This window comes from Dromaius novaehollandiae, chromosome 6, assembly GCF_036370855.1.
Source record: "Dromaius novaehollandiae isolate bDroNov1 chromosome 6, bDroNov1.hap1, whole genome shotgun sequence".
Lineage (NCBI taxonomy): Eukaryota > Metazoa > Chordata > Aves > Casuariiformes > Dromaiidae > Dromaius > Dromaius novaehollandiae.
The window spans coordinates 41,101,889-41,113,737 of record NC_088103.1 but is presented as its reverse complement, the minus strand read 5'-3'; the positions used below and the strand labels follow the sequence as shown (position 1 = coordinate 41,113,737).

Sequence of the window (11,849 nt, the reverse complement as noted above, 5' to 3'; positions counted from 1 at the left end):
GAATTTCATAGCAGGAAACTTGCCCTTTTGCAATGCATTTCTGCCCTTTCCTCCTCCTTGAAAAGCCATCTTTCTCAGGAGGCACCTGCTGTCCCTGACTGTGTGTTTTAGAGGAGCAGGCAGTAGTGCGACTGGGATTAGCACAGCTCACGGCGCCGTTAGCTCCCAGGCCGGCCTGCGCGGGTGCCCCGACCCCGCAGCAGCACGGCGCAAAGGGGCTGCGCGCTTGCTCCTGCCGGGCCGCTCCGGCTGCTTCGTGGGCAGCCCGTAGCCGGCGGCTGCCTCTCGCTCCCCCTCATCTTCCGCAGGCCCTGGCCGCGCTGCAGCACCCGGCGGCGCCTGTCCGAACAGTTACTCAGCTCCCGCTCTTCTATCGGCTACAGCGAGGCGGGTCAGCCCGCGGGGCAGAGCAGCCCCGGCGGCTCCCGGCACGCGGTCGGGCCCCCTCAGGGGCCCAGCTGGCGGAAGCGGCTGGCGGACGGACACGCCCGGCCTGGGCACCCCGGGCGCGGGCAGCGAAGCGGGAGGCGCCGCCGGTAGCTCCGGGCCCCACGGCAGGGACACGCGCAGGGGAAAGGGCAGGGGCGTGAGCGAAGACGGCCGCCCCGCACCACCCCTTCGCGCAGGCACCATCACCGCCCGCCCCGATGCACCGTGACGCCAGCACGCGGCGCCGTGACGCGCCCGGCGGAGATTCTACGTCTCCGTCAATAGAGGGGGCGGGCGGAGGCGAACGGAGCGCGGCCGTTGGTTGGCCGCGCCACCGCCCCGCCCCCTGCCCTCCGGCGCCACCGCCGCCGCCGCGGAGAGGGCGGGAGGAGACCCGGATGAGGCGGCGGCGGGCAGGGAGCGGCGGCCGGCACCGGAGGGGGGGCCGCAGCCATTAACCCTCGGCCCTGGCGCAGCGCCCGCCTGCGGCCGCGGCCCCCGGGGTGGCGGCGGCGGCGGCGGCGGCGCGGTGAGGGCAGCGCGGGCACAGGTGCGCGGGCGCGGGGGCGAGGATGCTGCTGGTCTACGTGATCCTGCTCTCGGCGCTGGCCGGCTCCTTCATCACGCTGCTGCTCCAGCTCCTGCTCCTCTACAGGAAGAAGCCGGAGCCGCCCGGGACGGCCCGAGCCCCCGGCGGCCTCGTCTACTCCCGCGTCGCGTCTGACTGCAGCCTCAGGGACTACCTCCAGGGCCCGGAGCCGGCGGGCGGCCCGGCGCCCTCGGAGCCGGCCCCGGCTCCGGCAGCCGCCGCGGCTGCCCCGGCGGAGCCCAGCGCCAAGCAGCAGCCGCAGGAGTCCCCTGCGGCCCCCTCGTCCCAGGAGGAGACCTGCCACTTCCTCAATGCCATCTTCCTCTTCCTCTTCAGGGAGCTCAGGGACACGGCCCTGGTCAGGAACTGGGTGACGAAGAAGATCAAGGTGGAGTTCGAGGAGCTGCTCCAGACCAAGGTGACAGGGAAGATGCTGGAGGGGCTTAGCCTCAGGGACGTCTCTCTTGGGAACGTCTTGCCTGTCTTCAAAACTGTCAAGCTCATTCGGCCCGTGATCTGCAATGAAGAGGGCTGCCCCGAGGAGCTGGGCTTCGAGGTCGACCTGGAATACAACGGTGGCTTCCACTTGGCCATCGATGCAGACCTGGTCTTTGGCAAGTCAGCCTATCTCTTTGTCAAGATCTCCCGGGTGATGGGGAAGCTGAAGCTGGTCTTCACGCGCCTGCCCTTCACGCACTGGTCCTTTTCTTTTATGGATGACCCTGTGATAGTCTTCGAAGTGAAATCTCAGTTTGAAGGGAGGCCTATGCCTCAGCTCACTTCCATCATTGTGAACCAGTTCAAGAAAGTTATTAAGCGCAAACACACCTTACCCAATTATAAAATCAGGTAAGATGCATTGTGACCTAAATGTTACTTTGGGAGGAATGTATTAGAATTGCTGTCATGTTCTTAATAGGTAAAAAGAGATTTCTATTGTTATTTTTACAGACATGTAGTAGAGGTATTTGTATATTACTTCTCTGATATCAGAAGCCTTCCATGAAAGTAAGCTTGGTTTTACATTTATACTAGGTGAAGTAACTGATGCACTGTGGAATTGTGAGTGCCCCAAATTACATATACCTAAGTGGCGGAAATAGTAGGTATCAAAAATTCCAGGATCCTGTTAGGTGCCCAAACAATGGGAGCATGATATGCCTTTGGAAAAAGAAGAAGCATGGCTTTGTGGGACAGCATGTGGGTTTGGGATATTATTCTCTGAAGCACTGCCACTGATGAGCCACCTTAGACAAGACTTATGGCTTATGCTTATCTATAGAAGCAAGGTTTCTGCTGGCTGATGTGAGGCAGGAAGGAACTCACTTTCTAGGAAGTGTTTTTGAAATCTCATGATAAATATTGTCGTCTTCCTTTCCAGTCTGATGAGTTTTTTCAATAACTTTGGGGAAATCTAAAAGTTGATAAGAGAAATATTGCCATTGTTGTAAATTTTTGGGAGCCTCTTTTTTTCTTTTTTGTCTTTTTCCTTCCTTCTTTTTTTAAGTAAGCTAGCCCATTTCTTTTATAAATATATGGGCTGCAGTATAGATTACACTATGTATTGGATATAATGCAATTGCAATAATGCAATTTATCACTCAGTGATAAATCTGTAGCAGAAGTGGCAAGTGGCATCTTCTTTATGTGATTCCATCCTGATTTCTGATTAAAAATATTGAATGTCCCTTCACTGTTAAGGTATTTTGTTCCCTTTCTTTCTTGTGTTTTGCCACTCTTAAGGTTCTGTTTCTTCTGTGTTCATTCTTTGTAGTTCGTATTATTGCATGTTAATTAAGGATTTCTTTTTTGTTTACCACATTTTTCTGCAAGAAGACTTCTCTCTAAAATTCCCCAGAGATGAGTAACTGAAGATGCTGATTTGGATTTTGAAGTGTAATTGGCTTTGAAATATCATGATTATTAAAGCCTTTTCAGCCAGTTCTTCAGCAATCTAATTTGTAAGAGTTTGCATGAAAGTGGATGTGTAAAATATCCAAGGTTTGGAAAGCCCGAAAAGGGCAGTTAGTAGCTTCTTAAGGCAATGTCGTGGTCCTTTCAAATTTTGAGGTTCTGAATTGCTCTCCAGAAGGGCAGCAGTGAAACTGTCAGGAGTGAGTTTGCTTCCATTCTTTCACTGTTTTGGAAAGAGTCTGAAACTACAAACTGTGGAAAAGAGCCTAAAGAATAGGCTGCTGTAGCAGTATAATACTGACAGAGTGAACGTTTTAAGTAAACCTGAAAAGAGCAAGTAGGGCAAATGTTGTTTACACTCCTGAGTTTTTAGTGTGCTTGCATAACCAGTGATGATATCCTCTTCCCCTTCAGACAGAGGGAGGAAGACATCTTCAGTTTTCCTTGGGGAGATGCACCTGGATGGTAGGGCTCTCTCTCTGTTTAGTCAGAGATAATGGATGTAACATATATTTCTCAAGCTTTTTGCACTAGAAAGAACAAATTAGGCAGGTGTGAGCCACTGACATGTTAAAGAGGCTTAGAGAAGAGAAACCAGAAGGATGGGGAAAAAAAAAAGGAAAGAAGTGTCTGGGGCAGAAATGAGTAGAAGTGTATGAGGACAGAAGGTAACTGACACTGAGAACAACAAGAAGCATAAATCATTACAGACCTAAGAAGAGTTAACATTATTTATTTTTAGAAAGTTCTCTAAGTTGTGGGGAGTTGGGAATTTGGGAATACTTGGGAGAAAATTATAGCATCATAGCTGTTTCTTGTATTAGATAGTAGGCTTATTGTACAGGGTGGAAAGTGTCCAAGGCTGTCCAACCTTGTATATGTTACTTTTCAAACTTTAAATTTTGTACTATGTTCTGAGCATGTAATTCTGACCTCACTGTGTTGGCAAGGGGGAGGGCAGGAGACTAAGCTTAGCGCACATTAATGAAATTATTCTAAGGAAGGAGGATTAGGTCACTGGTGTCCTAACTGTTCTCAACTGTGCCTTTAACATATTGTAGTGGGAATATAGAGCCCTACATAGAAACTTCTAGACTTATGTTTCTTTATTATCACCTATGAATCCTTTAGCTGTCCACAGCTGCCGTAGAATTTGTGGAACACAAATTGAAAACACATGTTCTAGACCAGTGGGTCTCAAATGAATTTATATAGATCACTTCACAGTAAAACTTCATTACAGCCAAGTAATAACAACACACTTCTGTGTGATAGCAGAGTTGAGAATTGAGGCAGCATGATTTACACAGTGGGGAGAACTGATTTAGAAAATTCAGTTCCTTCATAAGAAGCAAGACTTATTTTAAGAGTGCATTGGCTTGGGATTATGATATTCTAAGGCCATGCCAATATAGTCTTTAGCAAAGAATGTACTGGAAGAAGTAAGAGTCTCACAACCTCTTAATAACTTTTAAGTAAGGCATAAAGGTTAAGTGTCTCATCCACAGTGAATGACCTTATCCTCTCCCCATTTTTTTCTATGTCCTTTATTCTTTTTGTTAAAGTATACAAGTGTTTGCTTCCATATGTAGTTCAAGACCCTTCTGATGTCTCTCTGCTCTTGCTCAAGTAACTTTGTAAATAACTCTTCGAATAGTAATAATTACTACCTTGGAAACAAAAGCACTTGCAATGCAAGGAGTTCTCTTTTGAGCCAGTTCAAAGGGGATCTTCGTTATCCTGCTAGTTTCCAGACTGAAGTCCACATAGGACTTTTATCTTGTTTCAAGCTGCCAAGTATCATTAAAAAAGAAAACTGCATATTTTCATTCTTTTGTAATTAAGTAACTCTTAGAGGGTTATTACTTGATAGTGAATGGCAGAAGAGAACTTCTGTCAATAGTTGATTCTCATCATCCTGTAAGTAAATTTGTGTAAAACAGGGTGTTCCCCACAATTTAATTGTAAAATACTGCATAAAAAATCATGCACGTGTCATGTCTTCATACATGTACTGTCTGGCTCTACAGACAAGTAATTATACACATACTTTTGTGTTTTTCCCAGACATGAACAAAATTATATGCAACAAAGCAGAGATTAGTAAGACTATATATCATCATCTCTCTGTGTAATTCATTGCTAAGAGTGACTTTGTGCAATGTGCAGAACTGTAGCTTGAAAGTGGAAGAAGACACCTTGCATTCTTGATACACTGCAAGTGTCAGAGGGGAGGCAATGTAGAAAAGTAAGCGCATTTTAAAATTTGCCTGGTATATTATGTACAGGTTCCTCCATATGAACAATCCTCTACTAATTGAAAAAGGGTGTGTGTGCTTTGTTATGTCTAAATAAATAAGTAGTAGTTTGTGCTTTAGTCCAGTAGTTCTTAGGCCCTTGAAGAAAAATATTCATATCTGACAAAACACCTATTTTGACGCAATTGCCATTCAGTGGCAGAGCAGCTATTTCATATAGTAGAAATTGTCTAATTACCTGGAAGCAAGGTTGCTGGTAAAACAGAGTGAATCTGCAAGTCAACTATTCATCATTGTTGCTTCAGGATTAAAATCTGCTACTTTTTGTGCAATTTAATTGGTAGTAGCAAGAGTTACTACTCTTGTAGTAACTAGTTACTACTACTACTACTGTTTTATTGCTAACTTTAACCTTAATGTATTTATGCTGCTTTGTAATAGAAACAGTTATTCAAGCTCTCAGTCTTGTGAAAATCCTGTGTTCTGTCAAAGAGAAGTAATTTCTCATTCAAATGTGGGAAAAGTCTAAAACCATGTAATGTTCTCAAATATACATGAGTTTTGGTGCACTCTTCAGAAATTAGAAAAAAAAACCCTCAACTCACAATTATCTAACTAACCCTAACTTCAGTAAGTAAATGATTTCCACCAGTCTTCATTAAATTGGCTTTGTGTACCGTATGACTCTATTTTGGCTTAGCCTAACTTTTTAAATTGTACCTTTTTTTTAGTTCTGAGACAAGCTGGCCAGTGGCTGGAGCTTGAGAACGGGTATGGAAGGAATTGACTGCTGTGTTGTTTGTTTGTGTTGCTAACTACTGGTGTTCTGCAGCGCACCTGCTGTGTCTGGCTGTCCCAGGATCTGGTGCTCTTGGGAACCAGATTGGATCAGCCATGCCCATTCACGTAAATTGGTTTGACACTAGATTTTTCATGTAGGTTTCTTTTATGAGATCATGATGGTGGATACTAATTAACAACAGACAGTACAGTTTATTTAACAGCTTGAATCCAACCTTTGCTTTTTCATTGTATAAACTCAAACAGCTCTTCAAAAGTACTATCATAGACGTTTTTGTATTGGTTATAACTTTCTATATCATGTCCTTTTAATAGCAGGATAAAATGGTTAACACTTAAGCTCCACTTACTAGCATTGTCAGGTGCTTAGTATTTAAGGATACACAGTAAGGACTATTTTAGGTATGTATTTTCTTACTTGCTTGTGCTGTCACAAGTATCACAGATTCATCTCTGTTCTCTAATGAGCTATATCATGTTCACTGACCTAGTATTTAGCTGCTTATTGGTGTCAACCTTGATTTTCCTATCACTTCAGGTATGTAGCTACAATGATTAAACTATGCTTCCTAGTACCGCTGTGGTGTGTGTTCCTAACCCTCAGCTGCAGTCTTGTTGTTTTGAGTAGGTTCCGATTTCTCTTTGTTTAGGTTTCAGAGAGTCAGCTCTGCTTTGTTGTGCTTTCTAAACAATCAAAATATGCTTTCCCATAATGAAGATAAAAAGCCCTTCCTGTGTATGTAAAGGGGGATGGGAGCAATACTTGCAGGCTAATCTTCCTCCAAAATGTCATCACCCTGTTATTTCTCCAGCAGTGATGTTAAAAATCTGAAAGCAGCTGTGCTTTTTTTTTCCTGCAAATTTAAGGTCTTGCAAGTTCATCCGTTTAGATTCTAAGCAGATTAGGTACTGCCTAAGCAGTGAGAGAGTTCTGTATGTTCTAAGGGTGCTTGGTTTCTCAGTATGTTACATTAAAAATAGACAGTACTTTTGTATGTGTATTAGCCTCTTTGAGAAACTATATTTTACTTTTTTTAATGCATTTTATCATAGACTGGAATATTTTTCTTTCTTTTCTTTAGAAATAATCTCACTAGGGATTACCTCTAGTGTTTCTTTATCAGATATTAACTGGATGACCTCCTGAGGCCTCCTCCAACATGCATCATCCTATGAACTGATCATTTGCAATATTGTTACAGTTATGTTAATCAGTTTTATGCTTTATTTTGAAACTGAGGCTATAATGAATGTCACTGGGAAAATTATGATGTTAGCAAAACCATTAGACAAGCCTATTTTAAATTGTTGCTATACAATGCAGTCTGAGAGTTACATAGTGATTTCTTATTTTTGGCAAAACTTAAGCCAAGAAGTAACATAAGTAGCTATTGATTTGAAGTGTTTCCTATAATACAAATGACTTCATATTATGGTAGTAGAGGTCTTGCAAAGAGTATCAAATTTTTAAAAATATTTATTATTCCTAAAAGAGGTTAAGATTATGGGCATTTATGACTTTAAAAATCAGCTACCAGTAGAGAAATCTACTGTTGCTACAGTTTCTGCAAAGGAGGAGGATATGGATTTTTTTTTTTTTTCTTTGAGCGGGTTGTGTCTGAATTCTACTGTAGTTAATCTGTAAGACACACCTATTTGAAATTCCTTCTTTCTTGTTGCTGCTAGAAGGGAAGATGAGGCGCTTTTATTTTTAATACCATATCTTTACTCATTCTAGGTGGAAAAAACTTCTGGTATGCAGAAGCAGAAAAGGTAATTTTGAGTTCTTTTCTGCTCTGAGAAAATTGATGGTAAAGAAATGCTGATACTTATGTGGGATTTTAGATTGTTTCAGAGTTAATGTCCTGAATGGTATCAGTACAGAGACTTGTTCTGTTACTGGCAAAGCAATGACAACTAGAATCAACAGATCTGTCTGTAGATAAGTGTTTCATATTTAGAAAATTATCTTCATAATGCAAGGACAAGTAATTTTTTATTCATACAGGAGTTAGATAAATGGATCTGTAAGCAACTTGACACATAGTAAATAAAACCAAACCCACAAACATTAAATATTTTAGTTTCTTCAAGGATGCTGCCTGCATAGAAGGGAGCTTTTTACTCTCTCTGTTTTGGGAACTGTCTCTCTCAGACACCCCCCTTCATTGTGTCTGGAGGGTCAGTGGTTACAGGCTTCTTCAGATTACATGAAAGTCTTGCTTATGTAGATATTAGTTCCTAAGACTATTGATTCTGGAAGGTTTTGAAACCTTTTATCCTTCTTCCCCACCCCAGCATCTTATGGGCTTTCATGCTGGAAAGATCTGTTTCCGTAAGGATGCCAATTTGAAACTTTTTTTTGTTATTGTCACACTAAATAAATAGTGAGTACTTATTGGATGCTTTCAAGTAGACAGTTGTGCTTTTTGGAATAAAGGAGAAGGCCTTTTCCTATGACTAATCAAAAAACGGTACATTTCCTTTTATCTTACCTGCAAGGGTCAAGAACTAATATGGGACTCATTTGAGATGAGTTAGTGAAGGAACTGGATGACCAGAGGTGTAGTTGGGGACAAAAAAATCTTTAATTATAGGGAGGGAGGGATGAAAAAATAAAAAGGATAATTTTGGTGATTACTCTGTGTGTTTGCTGCAGATGGTGATCCAATAAGGATTAGTATTAATTGGCCTGACAGGAAAATAAAACCTCCTCGACCATCTCTTAGTTGAAACAGCATATAAAAGATTCTTTGTGCAATTATAATGAAAGGAAAAGATAATTACCTCATTAGTTTAACTCCTTTGCCATTTTAGATTTTAAAATATTTACTTTTAGTCCTATAGTGGAATTTTTTAATGGAGTTGTGAGTGAAGGCCCTGAAAAAAGTCCCATAAAACTTATTTTACGCTTCCTAACATTTTACATGCACTAGCACTGTGAAAAGAGACTTTGGATTTCTGTTCTTCTGAACTCTGATCTCAAACACTTAAGCTGATCTTGCTGCTCAGTGAGAACAAATACTTTGCAGTGGTCATAAAAATGACTTCTCTGTCATAATTTGCATATCTTTCAATACCTTTTAATAAAAATTACTACTGTTTGTTTTGCATTTTTACCTTTTGGAAAGGTGACTTATTTCAAAGTATGTATAGGACTCTCAGGAGTTATTCGCTTTACCAAACTGTAGGCATCTAACAAATGTCTGAGTCTGGATCTGAGTCCATCTGTGTAGCTGGAGACGGGTAGGTACTTTCAAGCACTGAAGTTTGGCTATTCTGAATTGCTTTGTATAAGCTGTTTAATGATCTTTAGTCTCTGTGAGTAGATGGTGTGACTTTAATATTCCCTCCCTGTCACATAAAACTGAACATTGGTTTTCTATTGAAGGCCTTGAAGGAGATTATTTCAAAGAGCAGAAGCACAGAATTTTTTTTGGTAAAAATAGGTGACTGTTACACCTCTCAGTAGCTTATTTGATGTAGTAACACGTAAGATTGTCCTATAGGAAGTATTTTATGTATATTTAAAAAAATATTTCAGCTTTTTATTAGTAAATGACATTTGGTCTAAATGCTCTTGAATAAGCTACCTGAGCGAGGACAGTGGGTTTGAGTAGTCAGTACTGTAACAGTGTGGTTGGTGCTCTAGTCGCTGTGAAGCTTTGTCTCAGGCTGCCAGTTTCACTACTGTAGCTAGTCCCTTCATGTTACTGGGTTACTGTGGGAAACTGCTTACTCTGCATTCCTGCAGAAATTACTTGAAGTCACCCAATATACTTCTGTGTTTGCAGTTCACATTCATGCTTGTTTGATTTAAAACTATTTCAATATTTGATCATTCTTGGTATTGTTGTTCTTCAGAGAACAATAGAAGAATTTGTTAATCCTATTAAAAGTTTACATCTAAGTTTATTATCTAAAATGAGTATGGAGGGAAGATATTACACACCTATGTGATTTGTTAATTTGATAGAGAATCTGTGTCACTCTGGGCTGCTAAAATCCATTAGTTGCTGAACTACAAAAACCTTTGCAAGATACCAAACTGTGCTTTTGTCAAGAAGAAAACAATGATCCAGTACTATAAATAATAGGTGGGAGCAATTAGCTTATTGAGCAAGCTTCATTCTGGATCACAAACGAATATAAATATTAAATACATTTAAGAGAAAATGCTGTACTAACAGCGTTCCTTTATGTTCTGATGTTTGAGGATTGAAGGAGACTTGTGTTCATAATGGTGGATAAATTCTCTTTGTGGAAGTGAGTATGGATGCTAGTTTGTGTGGGATTCAGGGGTCATTATTTTGTAAACATTTTATAGTTCTCAGGCTAATCGTGACATATATACTAGCCTGAATGTAGCATTTTTAAATTTCTTTAATCAGGTAATTTCTGCTACAGTCATCCAGCTTCTGGTTAAACTAAAGAATATATTGTTGGAATGATGTTCATCTCAGTTCAGACACTTTAAGTGAGGAAAGACCCACATGAGTTTTGGAAAAGTTTCCTGCGTTTGTTTACCCTCACTGTTTAACAAAATGCACCTTGTTTCAGAAGCCAGACAAATCTAGGCTAAAATTCAGTGCCCTCCCCCCCCCCCCAGCTGTGGTAATTTATTTTAACCTAAAAACTACAGGGGGAACACCTTACTTTTACAATTTCTTAGTTCCGTTGTTCAACTTGCAGCTATACTGCATGCAACTGAATGTTCTGGGAGGAGCAGTGCGCTCCCCCCTGTCCATTAAGGCTGTTTTGTGTAATGGAACATGCAAGAATCTTACTAGAGCAGTAGGCTTTTCATGTTTTAAAGACTTAGGTGTCATAAAAATCTGTCTGCAGTAGAGAGTGTATTACAAAGATCAGCTGATAGAGTTAGTCTGACTGTTACACATTTGTATAGGCTAAAATATGCTGAAAAACAGTAATTAAGTACTAAATATGGCTATATGCAAGGATTTAGTCTAAAATTAAATTCTGACAGTCATTCAGGTAAACTTCGTTTTAGCAATTTGGTGTTGCACTGTAAAACTTCTAAAGAAAATGTTAGTTAAAATTTACTAAGTTATTCTAAAATATTGGACAGAAAAAAAAAAGGTGTTCTGTCCATTAGATATCCACAGGCTACATATATTCTGTTCCTGACTTTTAAATTTTGTTCTTAATGTTAAGCATCAATTAATTTTCCTATGTCAGTTTTAATTGGCAACCTTATTATGAAAATGCCCATTTGGGAGGAAATAGGTACCTGCTTTTATACAAATACTGGAATCTGCTTTTATAATGTCATTAAGTACAAGATCATGTTTTGTTTACCACTGTCGTTGAAATGAAGAAACTAATACCTACGGTAGCTAATGCCACACACATAACATGATTTAAGTGATGCTCAAACTCTTGTTATCGTGTCAAACATACTGAACTATTTTCAAGGCAAGCCATTATGTAGTAAGAACTAAAATGGATTTTTACATAAATGTCACTTGTGTAGTAAACGGCTTAAAGCATTATTCCTGTTTACCTGAACTAAAATAGGAAAAGTAGAAATTGAAGATCGTAGTCTTGTGGCAACATTGCAGAAGACTTCATAGAATCACTTAAATACAGCTTTCCAAATTCTTCTCCCTTTCTTTACTCAAGTAAACTCAAGTCACTCTACACATGTCTAATCTATTTTAGCTATAATATTCACCATTATAACATTCTCACTGCATAGGTCATACAGACTTTAATCATTGTCTCACTTATTATAGGATCAAAAGTTTTGTAAATCAAAGCAATCTTTTTCATGACTTCGCTTTTTCATGTTCATCATGTTCAGACTGAGTTTCTACATTATTTAGTCCTGCTTGTTT

The 11,849-nt window shown here is 40.8% G+C and overlaps 1 protein-coding gene across 1 annotated transcript in view; it reads left to right on the top strand.

The window, feature by feature from the left end:
* The first annotated feature begins 783 nt into the window (after window positions 1-783).
* PDZD8 (PDZ domain containing 8) overlaps window positions 784-11,849 on the top strand; it is a 63,476-nt gene continuing 52,410 nt past the window's right edge. The window contains exon 1 of the mRNA XM_026096175.2: window positions 784-1,867. Within this exon, the coding sequence (XP_025951960.2) occupies window positions 1,002-1,867 (866 nt within the window). The 5' untranslated portion in view covers window positions 784-1,001. The remainder of the gene's footprint in view (window positions 1,868-11,849) is intronic.